The following is a 23,707-nucleotide window of genomic DNA, read 5'->3' on the forward strand; positions in this document are numbered from 1 at the left end:
GCGGTATTACATGCCTAATTATAACCCTATAATTTGACCCTAAAATGAAATGCGTTGTTTTCTTTTTCAACAAGCATTTTTCATGGGCTTATGCTCTGATTGGCAGGTGTTTGGTGAGGAACCACAATATCTCTCTCATTCTCAAACAAAACTGATTTTAACAGAGCTAGATGTCAAATGGCAATCATTTCCACTTCACTGGTGACCAGGCCAGCATTAGCTAAAAGAAGCAGTTTAGCTATCTAACTGGCTATGTAGAGGACATCTCTAAGCAACCAAAGTAATTAGCTAGCTTCTGAGCTATGTCATGTTGATTAAATATAATCAACAAGAATTTAAAAAAATTAATTGACAAAGGCAATGACAAGATACATCTTATACTGTAGATGTATGACACTGTTTCTGTGAATGGGAAAATAAAATTAACCTCCATATAAATGAGCTAGGTTATTATACTATTTAGTTAACTAGCTATGGTAGTTAGTTACAAAGGGCTTGCTAGTAGCTAAAGTTACCTATATTTATTTTATCTTGGAAAAAAAAGTACATTTTAGCTCACTATGAAACTGTGTAAGTGTAAGACGATCTGGCTTCAACTGTCTAAAATGAATAAAATCTCACAGCATGACTAGCGAGCTACTTGGAGGTTGCAGTATATAAAATTTAGAATTGCCCCTCTTTTCATTGTCAAACACTGACTGAAACCTTCTCGATATTGTTTAAGGTTTGAGAGACAAGTGAAATGGGCATAGCAAACTAAAAACTTGTCCAGGATCCTCTTAAATATTAATGTCAGCTATATCTGGTGCTGTGTTGCTTTGTTCTTCCCAATACCTGTTGAGTTTTCAGCTGTGCAGGTCCATGTTATTGCCTCGGGTGGAATGTGGTCTACTGTAAGGGGCATAAATATCAATCAGATATAACAGTTTAGGATTTTTGGAATTGGACTGTTTTATGACCTTGTTTTCCTTATGTGGGATTTATATTTGAAGGAGGTGGCAAACAGTTTGAGTTTCATGTTATGTCAGTTCCATTTATTGAAAACTATTCAGCTTTGCCAAGGTAAATGTGGTCTTCCATTCTATGGCACCTTTAAGCCAACAAGAATTCTTTTGGTCCTCACTTATCATCCTAGAAATGAAACATTGATTGATATTATACATAAAGACTTCAAAATCATCCCTTTTTAACATGATTAAACTCAACAGTTACTTCATGGAATCTTGGTTTATATATATATATATATATATATATATATATATATATATATATATCTGACTTGACCTGGAAACAGGCTGAACTACTAAAAAGAGTTACACTTTACAACAGGGACCTAATCAACATGGTTATGCATGTCTACTAATTTTGTTTCCTCAGTTATGAGAGGGCAGCAAAACTTTATCAATCTCCATGTTGTATGTGCTGATGCTTCAAAATGTATCTTATACACAATTGATTTCTTGCATTGTGTGTTTGTTTGACAAAGGATACATTTTGAAATCATTAAATAAAAAAGTGCTTATAACATAGAAATATGCAATATGGTGCAGATTAATTGCAAGGGAAACTACTTCTTACTTTTAATTTTTCATGCATTGAAGGCTTGCCTTATGTTAACATTCTAATAGAGAACAGATATTCTCGAATTTGTGTGTTCATTGTTTTACACACAGAATGCTCTTCATTATTGTATGTCACAAGAGTAATTCAGTACAACTTTATAGTTAAGTGATAAAACAATGTTTGAGATCTTGGTGTTTTAGAGATTTGGGGCTTTGATGGTTTTATAATCTTTCATATGCATTATGCCTATTATTAATTTTAATTGTGAAAGCAGACATAAGAGCCATTTTTTGTCTATAGGTTTTAATTACTGGACATGAAAGTCACAGCACTAATTAAGGAATCTAGAATTCACATAACTGCACCCAGATTATTACAAAATATGCATAGAATTTGATACAAATTGCTATGATTTACATTACAGGAAGACCAGTTGCCAATTGTTTATCCTTTTGTTGAAAACATCCAGATCTCTAAAATACATTTGCACATTCTAATATTTAATCTTATACTTAGCAGACTGCCATTCATTTAATATATGTTGACACAGAAATTCATATCACTTTTTGTATCACTCCTACTTCAGATTTTACGAAAAGTTTGCATGAGCATTGTTTCAGCTTTCATTTTGTTTAGATCTTCCATGTGGGGAAACGCATCTAAATCTTCCTACTGTATTTTATGTCATCCTGTTCTTTATGATTTAGATACTCTTCTTTTTTCCATGTTGTCTTTTTTACTTTTTACTTTGATGTCCTCATCTGTCTATTTTCCAGTATAAAGTGGTTTTGCTTCATCTTGTACCGCATGAAATTTTGGTGGTTTGAAAAAAAAGAGCGAGAGAGACACTAAAGTTCTCCTCCTCATTTTTATTATGTTTTGTGCCTTAAGGATGAAATAAAACATCCCTATACTCTATGCAAAAGAAAATGAAAGGCAACAAAATATTTTCTTGCTTTCATCATTTTTTGGCCTTGTGCAATCCCATTCTATCCCTAGGACGATGGCTGTGAAAGAAAGTTTCAGGTCCCTTCTTTCACCTTACATTCTCAACACACACACACACACACACACATACACACACACAGCCATCTTTGGTTCCTCTCTCACCATGTCTGTATATATGTCTGTTTGAATGCTGATGGCATAAAACAATTTTATTGCCGCAAAGTATATCTGTTTTTCTATTCTATTTGTTGTTATTTAATAATAGCAATTGTGGCATGCATCTTAGGCTAACAACTGGGGACCACCATCTGCTATTGCATGGAACAAATTGGGACCATTTTACATGCTTCTTCTTTCATAAGCGTGCTCTCTCACTAACCTGCTTACTCATGTGTGTTTGAGACTGCTGTTGTGGTACAACTAAGCTATTCTCTCTCATCTTTTGTGTATTTGCATATATATTTGTCAATTTTGCAATTTTGTTCCTTGGATCATTCTGTGTCAAGGGTTTCAATGCCACCTCTCACACATCGTATTACAATAGAAAATGCAAAAGAAGTGATATCAGAGGAATCGTATAAACATGTTTATTGGATGCAAATAAAAACACTCATTTGTAACAAGCACAGTTAGCCATTTTCTGCTAGGACAGGCACTCTCACTAATGTAATAAAAATAGGCCTATAAGCGATGTATTTTTGTCTTATCACTGAAATCACAATAAACAAATAACCTATAAAAAAAATTTAATTCAACACTATTAGCTCTTATTAACCTATAATGTAAATGACTTGTTATTGAATAATTTGACATGATCATCTACATTACAATTTTTTTGTTTATAAAGAAAAACAAAATCTTCCCTGATGGATGGCATCGAAACCTTCTTTTTTCAGGTGATTTGACATAGAATCATCCTACTGTTTGTGTACTACTGTTGAATCTACGTTTGACCTAAAGAAAATTCCACAAGAAAGCATCTGTAAGAGGACTACCACTCAAATTAAGGCATATAACAGTAAAACCGGCTGTTCCCAAACTTTGAAAACTCAATAATTTACAGACATGATTTTGCATTGTTCTACTCTCATTTCTCACTGATGATGAAAATGAAAACATTTAATTAGCAATTTATGCTAATATGTAGGTATAAACATGGTCAGACTGTAATTGTAGTGGTAGGACAGAAATTAAATGGTGAAATAATGGTATAAAGTTCTATCTACCAATAAAAAATTAATTAGTTGCTTGGTAGTTCTTCTAGTAAGATGATGCAGTATTAAGGTTGTGAAATACTAATACTGTGAGTTCTTACTTAGTTTCGTAGCTGTCAGCTTGGTACAAAGACAGTAACTAACCTTAATACACTGAGTACATGACACTGGAGCTGTAAATTGAAAATATGACTAAACAGGCCATCATTATTTACTACCCCAGTTATATATAAAGAAAATGCACTGAAATTACATGAACTCAGGGCTGGAAAATACAACAAATTCTGATGTCATCACTTACTACACATAATTAATTAATTACACAGCATCATAGCATCAGGTGAGTCCTCACAGTACCCTCCTCTCCACTCATTCAGTAGTCCCCAGTGGGCTCCCTCAATAGCAAAAGGCATTTATTAGCACAGAACATATACTATGACGGTGGTACTCACACAACGGATATGACTAAACATTTAACTGGACACAGGCTACAGCAACATTTAACAAAACATTTAACAAAACATACACAAACATTTAACATACATCAACAAACAATGATCAACACAATTGATCATCATATTAATGAACATATTAGCAGAGGTTTAAATAGACAGACAAAACACATGACGGCACGCGCAATCAATGAGGGCATAGCTACAAATGAGGGTGAACTCCCCCCCCCCCCCCCTTGCACGCTGCAGGCCATACCACATGACAAGTGGGGGGGGGAGTGTCAAATGTGTGAGGATTCAAAACCAATGCAAAGTTAGCCACATTTCATCTTCATGAGTAGTTAATTAATCCTGCTTGATTAAAAAAATTATAATCACAAAGTTAACATGGTAATGGTAACAGTACAGACTTTTCTCATTTTTACATTTCTCACTTTGCTGTAATATCGCTGCTGGGTAATGTTAGTTTGTTTCTGATGCCATGGCTATTGGTTAGCATAGATTTTTTTGGATGTTGCTGAAAATATCTAACCTAGGCAGTTGTATCAGTGTTTATTCTGATATTTATGTGTGCTTGTGCTCTTGCAGATAAAAGTTCTCATAAGTGGTTTACTGCTTATTTAGCACTATTCATGACAGATTTTGTTATTAAACATCTAAGCATGAAATAAGTTTGTGCTAGTTCTTTTACTGAATAGTAAGATTAATTTCTGCTTGTTTGTTGGCCAGCAATGTTGACATTTCATTACATGCACAGCAGCCTCGTCTGCAGAGAAAGGCTTTGGCCTTTGGCCTCATTCAAATATTCAAGTCCACTCTCTTCTCAATCTTACTGACTTCTCAGTCTTCTCAATCAGTGGTGGGTTACACCACTGACTTTGGTACAGGAGATTGGGGGTTTGAATCCTGAGTGGTCCCTTAAGCAAGGTCCTTAATGCTACTCACCTACCTTATTGACAATGACAGATGAGAATAAGAGAGACATACCAGCTAAGTTGTTGTCCTGGTCAACAAACTCCATGTCAGATGTTGAAGGACGAGGACAAACTGATGAAAAGTGGGCTCCTGGGCAACGGCATAAGAACAGCTCCACCAAAGCCAGAGACTGAACAATCCTGCAAAGGCATGTGGGAAAAGGAAGCTTCACATAAGAACTGGACAGCTGTACGTTTTGACATGATCCATGCCTACTGGCTGAAGAAGCTGACTGCTGTCCATGAGCACTTGGAAGGAAAAATGGATGGAACCCACCCTGAAGGGTCGACTAAAGGCTGGGCAGATCCTGAAGGATCCCCAGAAAGGGGCAATTCCACATCGACTCATTAATCCATTTCACCAGGTTATACAACAATGATATTGGAATGTCATTCAGACTAGATAAGTGTGGTCACATGGTTACAAGGAGAGGAAAGGTGGCTAGAACAGGGGCGATCACACTACCAGATGGTAATATAACAGATGTTGAGGATGGCTACATGTACCTTGGCATCCCACAGGCAAATGGGAATCATGAAGAGGCCTTAAGGACAGCAGGTAAAGCCAAATACCTGCAAGTCATGTGAAGTCAGCTGAATGGGAATAACAAGATCTGAGCTATCAACACCTATGCCCTGCCAGTAATCAGATACCCTGTTGGCATAATAAGAGGGCCTAAGGAGGATATAGAATCTACTGACCTCAAGACAAACTCCTCACAACACATGGAGAGTTTTAACCCAAATCCAGCACACTGAGTCAACAATAAGCAGAAGGAGGGTACCAAGGACTAGTGAGCATCAGAGCCACTCTCCAGGATGAAACAACCAACATCCAGTAATACACCAAGATAATGGCCCCAAGTGACAAAGTGCTTAGTGAGTACCTCAGACAGCAGAAACCCGAGGAAGATGTAAGTGAGGAGGAACAGAGACCATCATGGGAGGAATTGCTGGAAAGTCATTGTCTTACCAATGGCTGGAAAGGTCTGGATTGAAAGACAGCACAGAGGCACTAGTAATGGTAGCACAGGAACAAGCCCTAAACCCGAAATCAGTGGAGGCTGGGATCTACCACACCAGGCAGGACCTCAGATGCAGGCTATGCAAATAGCCTGAGACAATAGCCTGAGACAATCCAGCATGTTGTCTTAAGATGCCAGATGCTAGCAGGCAGGGCATACATGGAACACCATAGCCAAGTGGCTGGTATAGTGTACAGAAACATTTGTGCCAAGTACAGGCTGGAAGTTCCAAGCTCTAAGTTGGATACACCCCCAAAGGTGGAGGGAAATGACTGTGCTAACAACTGAGTGATAGCAACATCAGGAAAAAGGAACACAAGAAGTTAGAGAAATACCAAGGGCAGAAGGAAGAAAAAGAAAAGATGTTGGAAATGAAGGCAACTGTGGTTCCCATGGTAACCAGAGCACTATGGGCTGTTACCCCCAAACTGGGAGAATGGCTCCAAAAGATAACAGGAATAACATCCGAGATCATGGTCCAGAAGGGTGCCGTCCTGGGAACAGCTAAGATTTTATGCAGCACTATTAGGCTCACAGACCTCTGAGGACCCAAGTAGAGGACCCAGGCTTGAAGGAAAAAGACCACCAAAAGGGCTTATTTTTCACTAGTTTTTAGTGTGTAGTATATAGTACCATATAGTATGTATATACTACTTACTTGCTCAGCATAGTTCCAGCTCGTACAGTGAGATGGAACCTCAGCACGAAGCCTCAGCATCCAAGAGAGAGCAAACCCATCCTCTATCTTGCAATATGTGGAGTAATTCACTACACATTGATTAGAGTGTAGTAAATCATCCATATCCAGAATGTTGTTGAGTATCTCATTCAAACTCGTTTGCATTCCAGCCAGAGCAAGATTTGCATCTTTTAAGGCAGAGATCACAAACCAAATGGTGAAGTTGTTTATGGAATCTGGCACAACACAGATTGAGTTCCTTCTGAGTTCCTTGTCTCTGAAACTCACAAAGTTATTAGAATTTTGGAGAGATTATTTATCCCACCTGCAGACATAGTAAAACCTCTTGGCACCAATTTCACCACCTACTTCTTACCCTGCTTAGCATAGGCAAGTTGTATTTTTGAGGATTCATTTTATTATTGAAAACTACAGTGCTCTTGGTAAATCCAAAATGTTAATAAACCTCAAACCTGTATATTTAAGAAAGTAAAAGTGAGGTTTTAGATTGGAATTTCAACACAGTATGGCAGTCTAAACTGTGTCAAACAAAATCTTGTAAGATAATCTTGTCAAGACACAATTGGTCAGCTATTTTTCAAAGACTTGAATACTGCAATGATGATACATGTCTATACTAACCATTGAATTTATATGCAGTGGAAATTTAACCTTCAAATAATGTCATTCATGTGATTTAGCAGTTGAGAATATCTATTCATTAATATTGATCATTGCTATTCATTGGGACATCCCATTCTGAAACACCTGACAATGCAAAATGACTTCTCATGACACTTGGCTTATTATGTCATTTATTTTCCTTTTGACCCCCTCCCATTTCAGTCATGTCATCTACCATTTAGCTTTGGCATGTGACTTCATAATAAGCCATATATTCTTTATTTCAGTGACAAACCACAAGTAACAAAGCATGAGCTGTGTTTATCTTTGTATCTTAGCTACACTATTAACATTCTTAAAATGTTATAGATTACTGAACTAAGGAAACAAAATTTAGACCTCTAATCTTATCAAGTTGCACTTTTTATTCTCAAATAGCTGACACATCTGTGAAAGTGGGTCAATAGCTATTTTAGGTATTTGAATTCACGGTAGTCATCAACATGCACTCTTATACAAATGGGTGGTTTTCCAAAGCATTTGTGAAAGTAACTATTTCATAATCTCATACTCAGGTGGCTCAGTGACACTGAGGAAGATATAGTGCATATATAGAATAGTTGGATATGATGTATATAGTTGTAAGTTTATAATGTTTTTTGTTATGTTTATACAAGAAAGTAATATATACTCACAGCCATAAGAGGCATTATAATTATTCTCATAAGATTATGCATACTAATATTTTCTAAAAATAGCTTTAACTGAATTGATGTATTCAGATTACTCAAACACATTTTGCCATCTTGTGGAATTTTTAGCAAGCTGTTTACTTGTACTTGTAGCAAAAGGCTGTTGGTTATCCATGCTTCTCATCATGTATTATTTACATCATTGAAAACATGAATGATTCAGAAAAATTCATATGATGTACCAAATTATCATTAAGAAGTTAAACATGTTTTCTGGCTTAAACAGTAGCATTTTTAATTACTCTAGAAATGTATCTTACAATACCCACAGCCTTTTGCTCAGTGTTTTTCTTTGACTTGCATTTCAGTCTTCCTGAGCCTAGCTTGCAGTGCTGTTATTCTACTTTCCCTAAATGCAACTTAAATAACTTTGCTCTCTCAAATCTACCTTTTTGGCAAAACCACTGGTTTCATTGGTTAATTGCTTTGGAGTTTTAATGTGTTTATAACTCCAGTAGATATTAATAGATATTAATTTGTGCTAGTATCCTATAATGTCACCCTTCTTGTTGGTATCCGTGTATGGTTCTGATTTTTTAATTATTGAGGGTGTTTTATGGGGAAAAAAAAAAACATTTTTGCAATCTCATTGCAAATCGGACACCAAGTAATGATGTGATTGATGTTGATGTGATTAAATTTTTATTCATTAATGTTTAGAATTTGTCTCAATAAATTGTATCCAAAACCTTTAAGGAAAATAAAGAAAAACTAAAGTAATTCTTCACCACTGATTCATAAAAGTCAGTGTACTAATTCAAGGTTTGCGCTAACTGATGCAATAATTTACTTATGTTATCTGCATGGAAAAGAAGTTGCAGCTTAGGGTCTGTAAGACTATCAGTTTTAGGAGTGCAACTTTTTTCTTGTATGGGCATGTATATGCTCACTGTTTGTATATTCCCGTCCCTTCCTTACAGCCAAAAGCTCTAATGCCGCCCGACCACTTCGTACCACCTTTACACGGACATGGCAACTGATTTACCCATTCACTTCTATCTATACAATTTCCTATCTAGTCTGTTCATAGGTCCCCGCCTTTCCCATATTCTCCCATTCTTCTCATTTAGTATTGCTACAATATGTACAGTGGACCATTCATTCAAAACTATTGTACAAATTAACAAGTTAAAAAACCTATTTCTAGATCATACATATTAAGGTAAATAGCATATTTAGGTGATTCCTATTGTACAGTGTTGTACAGTGTTTTTATTTTTTCTTCAAAAAATATTTATCAAAAGAAAGAAAACAATGTACAGAATTACAACATTTATTTTTCATGTCATCATGTGATGTGTTGTTGCCTTCCTGTATCATCGTATTTACTTAGTTTATAATAAAAATGTAAAAAGTTAAATACTTAACAATGTCTATACAAAAGAATTCTTACGGTTTTCTTTTGTAATTTTTTTTCTTCCTGCCAAAATCATGCGGGCAATTAACTGATGTAAGTTACAAAAATATTGGTTTGATTCATTTTTAAAAGGGCTTATTTTTTCAAATTTTTAAAAAATAACTTACCTGTGCCTTTGATTTGTGATTGTAGTGTCTGCTCTAACAGTTCAAGTGTTTGAAATGCTTTTTTTCCTCTTTCCTTTTGCTTTGCTAGTAAAGACTTACATTGTCTTATAGTGCCCTTTGTAAGTCTGAAATGTACTCAGCAAGCCCTACTAATGAAAAGCAGCTTCAAACAACATCTAGATGTTTTACTACTTTACATAGTAAAATCTGAAAAATAGAATCTTAAGTGCAGTTTTAAAAATATAAGTGTTATATAGCAAGAGATCATTTGGTTTCTACTGGGAGAATTGGTTTAACATTCGCAATTCATTTTTTAAACTATTATTTACACAAAAAAGAATAAGCAAGACCTCTTTTGCACAAAGAAAAGCCTTGTCTTGTAGTGGTGACAGAATTTGGTCAGCAAGACGTGACAAGAACAGAAAAAAAAACAAAAAAACATCAAGGTGTTGTTGAATCATTATGTGCATTTTTTGGTGATGTGCCATTATGTTAGCTATACAAGAAAAATCAAAAGGCAAACAGCTTTAGTCTGTTTTTAAAAACCTGTAATTGTTTTCTAACTATAAAAGCAAAAAAGACAATAAATTACTAAATGTGCACATTTGTGGGATGAAATAGCTTGAAGGCATATGAAAGCACTATTTAATTAGTAAGTAATTATATAATTAGTAAAATAGCTGATGTCTAAGCCTATGGTGACTTGAGCCTCAAATTAATGTTTTTATAATATTCTCCTTATCCAGTAGTTCTAATCTCTAGAAATTGTAGGCACTTTGTATGTTTAGTACACATTAGAGGACATGTAAATTCCTATATCTAATACATAGTACCCCTATTACAGCCTTTTGATGCAGTTTATATATTGCATTCTCATATCTTTGTTCTGATCTTAGCTTGCTTTTGATCATTGGTGTATAATTTTTTTTTTGTCTCATTACATGTTTCCTTTTTTTATTTTATAGTTGATTTTCCATGTTCATGCTAATTAGCTTATTTGTAAGACGGCAATTCATCACTAATTTGTTGTGTTTTTGTGTTGTTTTCTAGGAGGGGAATTAGTCATCCCCATTCTAGTTGAGGATCCCATAGATATCCCTCCTGTTTCCACTCAAGCCTCTTTCATTCCTCTCCCCCCAACCTTACGCCCTATCCTCACCATTATTGAGACTTCCAAAGAGTCCTTATCCATTGCCACTGAGACAAGCATTCCTTGCTTGTCAAACCGAGGCAAAAATATATGTGATGATGATGGTGATGATGGTGATAGCTTAGTGATATCTGGGTTTGGATCTGGGGAGATGTACGACTCTAGCCTCCCCCTTACTGACGATGAAGATTTTTATACCACCTTCTCCCTGGTAACAGATAAGATCTTGACCACATCGGCCTATGAAGGTGGATACAAAGCTCTCGCACCAAAATGGGAAACAAAGGATTTTAAGTCTAGTGAGGCTTTTGAGGTAGGCAGGTCTGCCCCCGTCCCACATCTGCCTGATGCAAGAAGCTCTGTAGCAACATTCATTACATCTAAGGCACCACCTAAAATCCCTGCCGGTAAAATGAACAACCGTGAGATCAAACCCCTTCCAGATGTAGTGCTACTTCCTCTGCCCACATCCTACATCGTGGACGGCACCAAACCTAGAGGTCCGCTCATCACCCAGCCCATGTTGCCTAATGTTCCCAGTTCTCTGCCCACTGTACCAGAGATTAGGAGAGTTCCGCCTGGGGCCTCAGAAGTTGTACGTGAATCAAGCAGTACTATGGGTATGGTAGTGGGTATTGTGACGGCTGCTGCCCTTTGTATTTTCATCCTTCTCTATGCCATGTATAAGTACAGAAACAGGGATGAGGGTTCCTACCAGATGGATGAGACACGGAATTGCATCAGCAACTCAGCACAGACTAATGGCACAGTAGTTAAAGACAAACAGCCAAGTACCAAGGGGGCCATTAACAAGAGGCCAAAAGACAAGGACAAGGAATACTATGTATAAAACAAAATCTCTACACAGAAACTGACCCAAAACCTAAGATGTTTTGCAGTACTATACAGAGAGCAATTTTAAAAAGAAATTATCAAAGAACTAAAAAATACTGAGTCTCATTCCCAGGTATTGTTCTCTGAGGCACACTTGTTATGGTAAGAACATTGGGGAAGGTCAGGGACACTGGGAACATTGGTAAACTCTTTTTGGTGATGGGGTGTATCCTGTGTAAAATATCCAATTGTTACAATGTTATCACCAGAGTGACTTTCTGTGGTAATGCCTTTGGAATGAAAAAAAGACAAAAAAGTATTTTTTGGGGAAAGAATTGTCCATTGTAGCCCTGTACAATACAATAATGCTCATCATTCATGTCAGGCATGCATGTGAAATGTATGTGATATAGTGCCGGCAACTTTGCAAGAGCAGTGGTAGGGAAAAGATTTGTGGTGTCACAGCTAGCACAATTTGCCATAAAAGCAACACATTTATTTCTGTGGTGAAAACCTCAAGCATGTTTTAACAATGTCATTATTTAATTTCTGTGATTGCTTTGTTTTAGGTTTCCCTTTATTAATGATTTCTGTTGGGTTCTAAATGCATTACATTAAAATAGCAAATGTGACTTATTCTATTCACTTCACACATGGACCACATTCTGTTTCCTAAAAGCAGATAAATAGAGCAGATGTGTGTTTGCCCAATTCTTGTTTATTTGCATTCTATGTAAATAGAATCCAGGTCTTGGCTATAAGATTTGTCACAGACATCCTAAATGTAATCACAGCTTAAAACCATGTGAAGACGTGCATTTTGGATGTTTTATAAGGCATTTACATTTTAAAGATTAAACATAACAATCATATGTTTTTGCAGTTGCACAAACGTACCATGGCATTTGACAAAATAAACAAAATGATGTATAGGTCAAAATAACATTGTTCTTTGTTATCTTAGATAGAAAATGCTGTCACATGGTTTCTTACAGTGCACTTGTCCATTTACAGAAGGTTTCATCTTTTCTACACAAACCATTCTCACCATATTCACTGTCCAAAGAAAAACTGTATGAGAAATTTGACAATATGAAGAATTTGACATTAATCCAGAATATTATTTAATTATGCATATTTCATTATCAGCTGTGTCATACAATTACTGTTTACATTTTTTATTACTAAAATACCATTAAATCTTGATTTTACTATTTTACCTGTACAAACAGAAATATGTATTTGGTTTAATTCATGACAAATTTAGAAATTACAGATTATGTGATGTTACATACTGTGCTGTTCAAGTTACATGCACATTAAATCCCTGGAAAGCTAACAGAAATAACCTTTTTCAGTTGCATAAGCCCCTTCATTTCTGGTCATTTTACTGGATACCACTGATGAAAGGAGCAAAAAATGACAATATTAAATTTATAATGCAGCTACATTTCTGAAGCACTTCAATATTTGCTTTTCTGTGTTAAACTATGTAGTTTGGTTTACATCATATTTTGCTTATGTTGTGCAGACTTACAGGTTTATTTCACAACTTTTTGCTGGTAGAATGGGTTTTTTTATGTTACCGTTTTTTAATTTATTTACTGATTGTTTTGTCACCATTTGTTACAAAAAGCTCAAATTTATCTGTATTTTTCTTTGTAGTTATGTTGTTTCTCTTTTTATTATTGTCTTTGTTCTTTTGACCTTGTGCTATGTCCAGCAATAAAATATTCAGAAATGTTTTCAACATTAGTGTAATAGTTATGTAATAAGCGCGGGTCACATTTTTTAAAATAGTGGGTTTTAAAGAAAACTAACCCAATAACACAAGCTTAGATACAGAAGCATACAAATCTTAAATAACATGTAGTCAGAGCAAGCAGAGTATAAACATATAGGAAATAGAGGACCCTAACTAGACATATGTGAGGCTGGTTAAGTAAATCGAAGGAAAACAATGAAAAGGGCATGGCAGGATGAGGGGAGTGGAATGTAAACATAATGTATGTAGCTGACACAGTGAGGAAAAGAGCAACAAAAAACACAGGATAACATGGGGATCACAACCACGCAACGAATGATGCTGGAGAGGGAACTGTTAAAAGTTACTGTTAAAAAATATAGGTCATTTTTGATCAACTGAAGTTTATAAGCTTAACTATACCAATGAAAGTGTGTTGAGACCATATCAGTAGTGCAATACAAGTTGACAAGACTTCGCAAAGGCTAATAGAACACACAGGGTTTATATACTAGGACAAATGAAGACTAACAAGACAGATGAACATAACAATAAGCGGAGATACTAACCATAAGAGCTGTAGGGCTAGGCGAGATCAGTGTAGTGAAGGTAGATTACAAATTATTCCCCTCATGAAACTTTGACGTGGTCATAAGGGGGGCTCTCTCCCACCCCCGGGCCACAGACCAGATTCAGGACATGCTGTTGCTTTGAAGTTAAGCACAAAAGCCATAAATGGCCTAGCAATCAAGATGGCCTGGCTTCTGACCCTCAACCCCCTTGCCTTAGTGGTCAAAAACTCATGGATGGGAAGGTGAAAAGTTTACCAAGCTGGTTATATTTCAAGACCATAAATTCTATTACACTCACATCCCTACCAGGGCAAGTAACTTTTCTCATGCCACAGATTCACAAAGTAACAACATGCCATTTAACCTACTGTGATGTCAAATGATAATCATCTAGTAATGTATGGTTATTTTAATATAATTTCCTAACTGTGATGTTTGCTCCTGTTATTTTATAAGAATTTGTTTTTGCATTATTCTGTTCAATATTTGCTCCTCATTTATTTGCATTATTCACCTAGATTACTAAATCTGTATATTGCTTACCTTATGCATATTGTAAACAAATTGTTACTCATGCCTAGTTGTGTTTACCAGAAATCCTATATGAACATATTAGACAATATGTTAAAGTTAATAGTTTGTAACTAGTAGAAATTAGGGAAGTAATTCAATTGATTATCCGATTACTCTACCCCTCGCATGGTTTGTTTACTAACTTCATTCTAAGACCAGGAGGCATAAATGCATAAATATATGATTTACTTTATTTTTCTTTATCCCTTTATTTTCTTTATAATTGATTCTTAGTGAATCCTATGTATTCCTGTAGCCCCTAAATTTTGAACACAAAGACTCTAATTTTTTGTTTCAATAACCTTTCGCTAAGCAGTTAGAAATATTCAAATCCAGGTTATCTTAGTTTGTTTTATTTTTTGCATTTTTTTGTTTCTTTTTGTTATTAGCATAATTTCGTAGTGTATATTCATAGGAAATTGCCCATTATGGCTTATATTGAGCACACTCTTCTGGTTAAGACTGGAATTCCAATACACTGCCAATAACGAACCCATCCCTGCTTCAGAAAGGTTTGCCTGTGAAGGACTATATGACTCTCATACAAGCCAGCTCCAAAGACCCAATCCCCGGTCCTTTCACCATCATCAAACTTCATAACTCACACACTGCCATTGGGAAGATGGAAACAGACTCTCTGCATTAGCCACTCTGGCGACTGAAATTCTCCCTCAGAGCCATCAGACGACTCCGAGGAAATGGATCCTTGGTTTGCGATGATCTCTCTTTCCACACGGCTTCAGTGAAACCTACGATTCGACAGATGGTTTGACAGGTATGAATGCCAGCAAGTCATAATAACTGGCATTTCTCTTCTATGTTACCAGTTGCTATCAATAATAACTTTATTGTTTATTAATCACAATTAGCCTAGTATGCTTGCACCACAATTAACCTAGTATGCTTGTAAATGAAAGTGCAAAAATGAAATTTTGTTTGCTTAATAAGTTTGCTTTGTTAGTCTTGTTTGGTCAATAAGTAGCTTACCCAGTTTATCATTCCTAGAGGCTGGTTGCAAGACTGTTGGCACGTTGTAATGGCATCAGTCCTGCCCACTAGCCTTTCCCCACCCAGACATAGATCACCCTCACCTGAATACTGATTGATTACACCTGTATCTCGTTTGTTTCTTTTATAACCTCCCTTTTCCCCTAACAACCTCGCGAAGTATTGTATTTTCATGCATACTGAGCGTTCCTTGTTTCTGTTGCTTTTCCCGGATTTTGACCTCTGCTTTTCCCCCTAGACAATGCCCCTTGGACAACCTCGGATTCTGCCCTCAACTCTCCTCTTTGCCATTCCCCTCCCATTTACAACTACCCTTCTAATTCACCTCACAACTCCTTCCTGCCTGTATTGAAAATAAACTCTTGCAAATAAACACCTACTTCTTTCCTGATGACTCGTTACACACATTCACCCCTCCCTGTTGTTGCAGTTCCCATGGCAATGTTACCATGTTTGTTTACTTCCTGGTTTTGTCTCATGTTTCCTTGTTTTGGTTTTGTTCTGTTCTGCACCCTGGTTACATTTACGGCATTTAGCTGACACTTTTATGACTGAGTATGACTTGAGAAATTGAGGGTTAAGGGCCTTGCTCAGGGGCCCAACAGAGACAATTTGGCAGTGGTGGGACTTGAACCAGCAACCTTCTGATTACAAGTCAAGTACCTTAACCACTTAACATAATGATAGGCAGAGATACTAACCATAAGGGCAGTGGTAGCAATGCTCTTATAGTTAGTATCTCTGCCTATCGTTATGTTCATCTGTGAATTGTTAGTCTTCATTTGTCCTAGTATATAAGCCCTGTATGTTCTGTTAGCCTTTGCGAAGTCTTGTCAACTTGTATTGCACTACTGAGTCGTCATTTATCATTGTGTATTACTCCTGGTATATTGGATTACTACCTTTGTTTTCGGATTACTATTTTTGCCTGTTCCCTGTCTGTTTTGTTTGCTTCATGAACTGCTCTGTTGATATGACCTTTGCATGCATATTGGACTATGGTTCTCTATTAAACTGAATCCGCTATACAGTGCTTGATTTCATCTCTGTTCATGCTCATAACCTAATAAGTATCCTGTCTCTTTTGTTTTTTTGTTTGTTTTTGTTTTCTTTATTATCCTAATTAGCTACCACATTCACCACGAATTATGTGCTTGAATTATTTGCTAGAATAAGGATGCTTATTCTGGTGAAGTTAATACTCCTGGTCATTAATACGATTCTAGTTAATGATTGGTGTTCATGTTTTTCCTATCTATGCTTACTCAATAAACATTTCTTGGTTATTACATCTGTGAGTCAAGAATAATATTCTAAAGTTTATTAGATGAGATATAATCACATATAAAATTGGTGACTATCATGAGACTGAACTATTAATCAATAACGTAGTAATTAAAATTAATAAACGTTCCCTGTTACCTTTCCTTGTTGCCCTAATTAATTTTATCCATTGTAACTGACAGTCTATTAAAAGTATTAAAAATCACTATTGTTCACGAATAAGAAAAGTCCAGTGGTGGTGGCATTTTTCACTGAAGCCAGGACCTAAGTGCGTACTGGCGTCAAGAGAACTGTCAGTTCATACAAATAGTACATTATAATCCCTCTGTCATTCCATAAATCAAATTGCAAAATTATAGTGCTACCTGCAACATATAAGCATTTCCAATAAGCTATACAAAACATTATATACATACAAATACAGGTGACAAGACTGTCTTGCATTATCATTTTATCATATATGTTTTATTGCTGAATAGGGTTAGCTGGTAAGTGTGTTGTGAATTAGGATTTGCAGCTGTGAAGTTACATTTTAAAATGTAACATGAGGTTACATTTTATGCAATTAAGATGAGCTTATCAATCACCTGTTTAAAACAGATAACTTTAGCAGAACCAATAACTGTATCCAACAAAATCAAATACAAATAACGAGCAGTGGAATACAGACCACTGGTTAAAACTGTCTTTTGTAGTCTGTACTCTACTTCTGGGTAACTATGGTAACTATCCATTATTAACATATAAGTCAGACACTAGTTCTTACAGAAACACATGGCATTAGCTGCTTAAGTGTAGGCTTATGTCTACCTTATAGAATGTCACTATTGAACACACACACAAGGAAGAGGATCCCAATTGCAAGAGGTTTTATTTACTAAGATAAAACAGATCCATGGGGGCAATCAGGTATTCATGGTCGATCATTCCAAGGTTGAAAACATGGGGCGGAGTCTGGGGGGTGTCCAGGGGTCAGGCGGGAGACAAGGTCTAACAAACAGGCAGGAGTCAAAAACCAGGGAGACAAACAAGATTCGAGAACACTCGGTATGCACCATGGAGTAACAATACTTTGCGATGTGAATGTGGGGGAGGGAAGCTTATAAAGGGGGGGCAGTGATGAGAATGAGGATCAGGTGCATGCTAGAACGCTGGTGAATTGGATCAGGGGTGTAGGCATGGCAGTGTGGGGCTGAGTGTGGTTCTGGGGGTTCGTAACATAGAGGTTTACATAGGTCTTAGAAAACTAGTTTTACTTTTAGGTCAGAGGCTGTGCTGTAAAATACCTGTCTAATAGTAATAATAATAATAATAATAATAATAATAATAATAATAATAATAATAATTTAACAAATTTTCAAACAGTTTCACAACGTGCTTTACAATTGTCACAGACTGCTCCTCCCCTATAAGTCATGTGGTATGGCCCACCGCATGCAGGGGGACTGTGTTTTTGTTTTTGTAACAACACCCCCTGGTATCGCACACATGTGTATAGGGTTTAATGTTAATGTCTTGTGTGTCTTTGTTGGTTATTGCCTCTAGCTATGTCTCTTTGTGAGTCATTAATGTAAACAGTAACTGTAGCACATAACGTCTGTGTTTGTTTCCACCTTTTTGTATTAAAGTTTATATTGTTAGTGTCAAATGTTTAGTAATGTTCACTTGTGTAGTTTTTGATCTCTATGTTTGTATTTCTACTAAAGTTATTTTTTGAAAAAAATGTCTTTTACTACATCTATGCACAGATAAATAAAAACATTTCAAAACTACTTGTGTTATCCCTGCTGAGAGCTTCATGTTATATTTAATGTTCCCAAATTGTTTCTACCCTTAGACGTAGCTCTCAAGCACCTTCTAAATTTAAATTAAATACTTGCCTACAGCATATGAACATGCACAAGACTGAGACTCAGTTACATATCTAGTTATAGTATTTTATAGCACACTAAATTTGGCACGTTGTGCAGCATGCATATAATGAATACAATTTCACTCGTTGTTGCTTATTATTCCTGCCTATTTAGTAACTCCTTATTTCCAGCTAATGTGTAACATTCTGCTAATATGTATGGGCAGTGGTACTTCAGTAGTTAAGGTGCCTGACAAATAATCAGAAAGTTGTCAGTTTAAGCCCTACCACCACCAGCAAGTTGCCACTGTTGAGCCCCTGAGCGAAGCCCTTAACCCTTAATTGCTTAAATTGTGTTCAGTCATAATTCTAAGTTGCTTTGGATAAAGTATCAACTAAACACTGTAAATGTAATATTTTGTTGTCAGAGGTGGGGAGGTCATTAATTACATCTGCCTTGTAACATCTTTTCTGGTAAGTTTGTGTGTGCTATACCAAGGACTTGAAGGGGGATATAAGCAGATGCTATGGTTAAAATTTTACAATTACTAACTTAAAAGCATTATTGTCCTAATAGTCATACTTCTGATTAGTCACATGTTGAATTTCAATCACATGTTGAGTTAAAGGTCTGTAATTTTTTTCCAGCAACCATGGAAGACCCCACGTTTGATGACTGTGTCAGAGCTTTGTAGAATGCAAAGTGTGTGAGAGGCAATGGACAGACACATTACCTGAATGCACAGGGCAGAAGACCAAATGTACTCAGAATTTCTTCGTCTGTATTCACATCTGTTATAGATCTTTATAACTGCTTTCTGTAACTGTTACTGCTTTAAACACATCTACAGAATGATTATATCTGAAAATGTTAGTTCCAAATCAGACTAGATTTAAGCTTTGACACACAAATGAGTAATTTCACTTGTACAGCTAGATCATGAAATGAGACTGACAGTGAGCCACTGACAATGTATAGTGGATTTCAGTGAACATCACAAATGATTACTGAACCTGTTACTGTATATATACCTGAAAGGAAACCCAATGAAATACACTTAAATTACACAATAACAGAAAACAAAATGACAGATGTGTGAGTAGTGCTTTGTTTATATTATACTTGACATTTTGGAAAGCAGGAGCAAAATGCTAGTGCAAAATACAAAATCATTATTTGCAGAATGCAGTTAACAAAAAGGAAAAGGCTTTATAAACAGAAGCACTCTCTGGCATGTTAAAGATAATTGCAAAGCACAGAGCTTAGGCACCTGTTGGGTTTAAATAGTAGTGAAAATAAATGAGGAACAGGTGATAGTGATGATTCAATGAGTAGGTGATTGGAATCAGGAGAGTGGCTGAGTGCTCTGATTGATAAGTGTTGAGTGTGCTGTGTGAATGTTGGCTGGATACCAGCCAGGGCATGACACTAATAATGAGTTAAAGACAGGAATACGGGTCTTTCCCTCAGAAGGGTATATACAGTTGTTTAAATTCTACATGGTTGAACTTTGCATAACAGCACCATTAGTGGCAGAAGTTAGCAAAGCTACAAGTAGAATAGTTAACTATAGTAACTACTATTATGTCAGACGTCCCATTGCTGCCACCTACAGTGTTGGATCTGAGACCATGGGAATTGAGAAAGATGACTCACTATTTAAAATTACACTTTGTTATCTTAGCTAGTTATCCTAGACAAACCAGAAAAGAAAATCTAGAACAAGCTTATGAACTTCACGAAACAAAAATGAAATGACATTTGGAAATTAAAGCTTGATTGGGTATGAAAAATCGTGCTTGCTTTCTAAAGTACTCCCAATGTAGCCTATTCATTCATTCATTCATTCATTCATTCATTCATTCATTCATCCTTTCATTCACTGTTGCATCGCTAAACTTTAAACTACTATTTGAATAATTAGGACACCTCCCTTTCAACCACCAACTGCTACGGAACTCGAAACCTACACATACCACCCCTTAATTTAGCACACGGTCTCAAAGCAAGGTTTATAGCTGTTGGTTTTGTTACTCGTGCTGAACATTTATCGCAGGGAGAAATTTACTAGACGTTATAATTTTTAGGTTAGTTCATAAAACAAGGTAGATGTAAATATATGCTTATTTTTGAAAGGATTAATAGAAGCGTAACCTTGTCAGAAGAGTACATACGTTTTGCTTAAGTTTTTACGACATTTTACCTTCGGGAAAATAAATAAATCGACATGCAAATATTTGCAGCTACGCTAATAACTCTTATATTGTCAACTGGAACTCTTACTGGGGACGTTAATAGGTGCCCTTATGGGTGTGAATGCTCGGAATGGAGAAGATGTTCTGTTTCTTGTAGTGATATAGAGACTATACCTATATTTCCTGCAGACACGGACACACTGTGAGTATGCAGTATAACAAATGATATTTTATCCACTACGATATGCACCGAACAGCATTTGTTGTTTAATATACCGGACCAGCGTTTACTTTTCATTGGCCTAAGAGTCACTGTAAATATATTTTACAAATAGCAGTACTGGTGGCCACATAAGAGCAGTGAAGATACTAGATTAGATTTTTGCATTTTGTTTGTTGATTCATATCAAAACATAAAAAGTAGCCTACTCAATACTGGAACAACTGTGCGATCTCGCAGGTTTCTTATAATAAACATTTTTAAAATTATACTATTTTGAATGTATCATTATTAGTGCTTCAGAATTCACAAATAATATCTCAGACTGTTATGCCTTCCACCTTGTCTGTCAGAGACGCTGTACTATTGTAGTGGTAAAAACTTATCCTTTCAATCAAACATTTTAAGCACATTTGCTATTTCAGCAAAAGATGCCATCCCATTCTGTAAATTGTAAGATGCAACCTGTAGCATAGGAATTGTTAGCACATAAATATGTATGAATCTCCAGGGATAATTTGAACCCTGGTGGATTTTATCATGTTAAGCTCAATGACTTACCTTTCATACTAGTTGAACCATGTCTTAAGTCAGAATATTGTTTATTTAATTAGTTTTATTAAGACTTTTGCAAAATCCATCACAACTATTATTGTATTTTTACAAGTCAGTTTTTCCCGTAAAAAGGTCAAGAGGGGGGGCACTTGAAAGCTTCACATAGCATGACTCCTTGATCTCTGAAGTCACACTTGAGGGATGGCTCATGCCCTTACAAACAATATTTACTTTTGCCGCATTGAAGAGTTTATGAGAAGTAGAAAGTAATTCAGAAAAGGGAGAAATGGTTTCAAGTTTCAGAAGTATACACGGCAAGAATCTCCTAGTGAATCTCCTTGAATCTCCTTGTGCCAAGGTCCCAAATTTGCCACAATAGAAATATAACAAAATAAAAAGGAAATGTGACAATAATTTCAAATAATTAAAAAAATACATAATCAGAAACAGAATGGTGAGGTGTACATTGAGGAAGAGGCTTGATCGATAAGTTACAGTTTCTGAGAAAGTCAGGATAAGTTATGCAAAGATAAGTTCTGTATGTATGTGTCATTTTCTGTGCTTTTGAGACAGCAAAAGGCTTGTGTAAAAGCACTCTTCCTGAACTCTCTCTTTAACTCCCTCTCTACCATAGCTTTTCCCTCATGGAAACAGGGATTTTTTTGCATTTTTTTTTTTTTTGCAGTGTCCTGCATCATGTGGATGTGTTGAGATCATTTCACTCTGAGATCTGAATGCCTTGTTATTTGAAATGTCTCACTGTCTCCACAGTGGATATGGGTGTTGTATGCCTGTTCTTCTCTTTACCTCGTTACCAAGGTCCAAATCAGATTGTTTATTTGTATTTTTGACATTAAGTGAAAGCTTGTTATCCTCACATCACAGTGAGAAGTCTCTCCCAAATAGGCCCACTCATCATTACTGGTAATCAGACCCACCACAACAGTGTTATCAACAAAATACAATCAATAATCAGCAACAACACAAAGTTTCCATGCCTCTTATCTATGTGAGACAGTGTGTAGGATGAGTTTGATTGCATCTGTTTGGCTCATATGCAGTGGTCCAGGGTGTCTGGATAGCTGGAACTGATGAAGTCTTTCAGTTTCTCAAAAAAAAAAAAAAAAAAAAAAAGGCAAATGAAGTGAGTACTAATGGTCATTAGAAAATCAAAATGCAGGAGATGTTGTTTTGAGTATAGTAACAATAGTTGATTAGTGCAGGATTTAAACACTTGCCCCTGTATTTCATCCAGACTTGCAACTTTCCAACTGATCACTTTCCTGAGCTCCTCTAACGACACATTTTCTGTGACACTTTCCTGACAACATTTTCCTACGACACTGTAGCTGTAATACATTTGAATCCTCCAGGCATATATCCAGCAGCGTGCTTGATGGTCAAGATAATGTTTGCACTGTCTCTGGTATCATCTGTGATATTGTTAGCTTGTCGACAAAAGCTATCATTACCACCAGTGGCACTGTTGCTTCCAAGCTTGCATAAAAGGACTTCAAATTCTCTGCTAGAATGGTGTCAGCGGTCACCCAATGTGATGCCTGCCATTATTCTAAATTATTGATAGTATATATGCTTTTTTATATTGTTACCAAGTCACCAAGCAATTCACTGCACAATGCTGTGTGTATTTCTGGTATGTGACATTTTTAAATTGAAACCATTTCTCTTTTGTCTGAGACACTTCCTACTTCTCAAACACTTCAGTGTAGAAAAAGTAAATATTCGGTGTGAGGTCACAAGTCAGTGTGACTTTAGACAGCAAGCCACCATGCTATGCAAACCTTTCAAGCATTTCAGAACTTTTTTTTTTCCTGCCATTTTTACTTTTTCAGTGGTAAAACTGGTGTGAAATGCAATGATCACAGTGATGCAAGTCTAAATAAAAGAAATTCAATAATGACAATATTTAACCAATTACAACCATGGTTAGGCCATGGTTCAAG

The 23,707-nt window shown here is 36.2% G+C and overlaps 2 protein-coding genes across 20 annotated transcripts in view; both read left to right on the top strand.

Annotated features, from left to right (window-relative positions):
* The window catches only part of nrxn3b (neurexin 3b), a 163,910-nt gene extending 146,983 nt beyond the window's left edge, over positions 1-16,927 (top strand). For 9 of the 19 annotated variants that reach the window (XM_035529387.2, XM_035529391.2, XM_081696532.1 and 6 more), the window contains one exon: positions 10,806-16,927. In XM_035529387.2, coding sequence (XP_035385280.1) covers positions 10,806-11,755 — 950 coding nt within the window. In that variant the 3' untranslated portion in view covers positions 11,756-16,927. Of the gene's footprint in view, positions 1-9,151; positions 9,682-10,805 lie in introns of all 19 variants that reach the window. The other 10 variants (XM_035529392.2, XM_081696553.1, XM_081696546.1 and 7 more) reach the window with 3 other exon arrangements.
* A 3,865-nt stretch (positions 16,928-20,792) lies between these two features.
* The window catches only part of tshr (thyroid stimulating hormone receptor), a 33,858-nt gene continuing 30,943 nt past the window's right edge, over positions 20,793-23,707 (top strand). Inside the window, exon 1 of the mRNA XM_026999817.3 lies at positions 20,793-21,170. Coding sequence (XP_026855618.2) covers positions 21,001-21,170 — 170 coding nt within the window. The 5' untranslated portion in view covers positions 20,793-21,000. The remainder of the gene's footprint in view (positions 21,171-23,707) is intronic.

This window comes from Electrophorus electricus, chromosome 2, assembly GCF_041902795.1.
Source record: "Electrophorus electricus isolate QZ-2024a chromosome 2, ASM4190279v1, whole genome shotgun sequence".
NCBI classification, from domain to species: Eukaryota; Metazoa; Chordata; class Actinopteri; order Gymnotiformes; family Gymnotidae; genus Electrophorus; species Electrophorus electricus.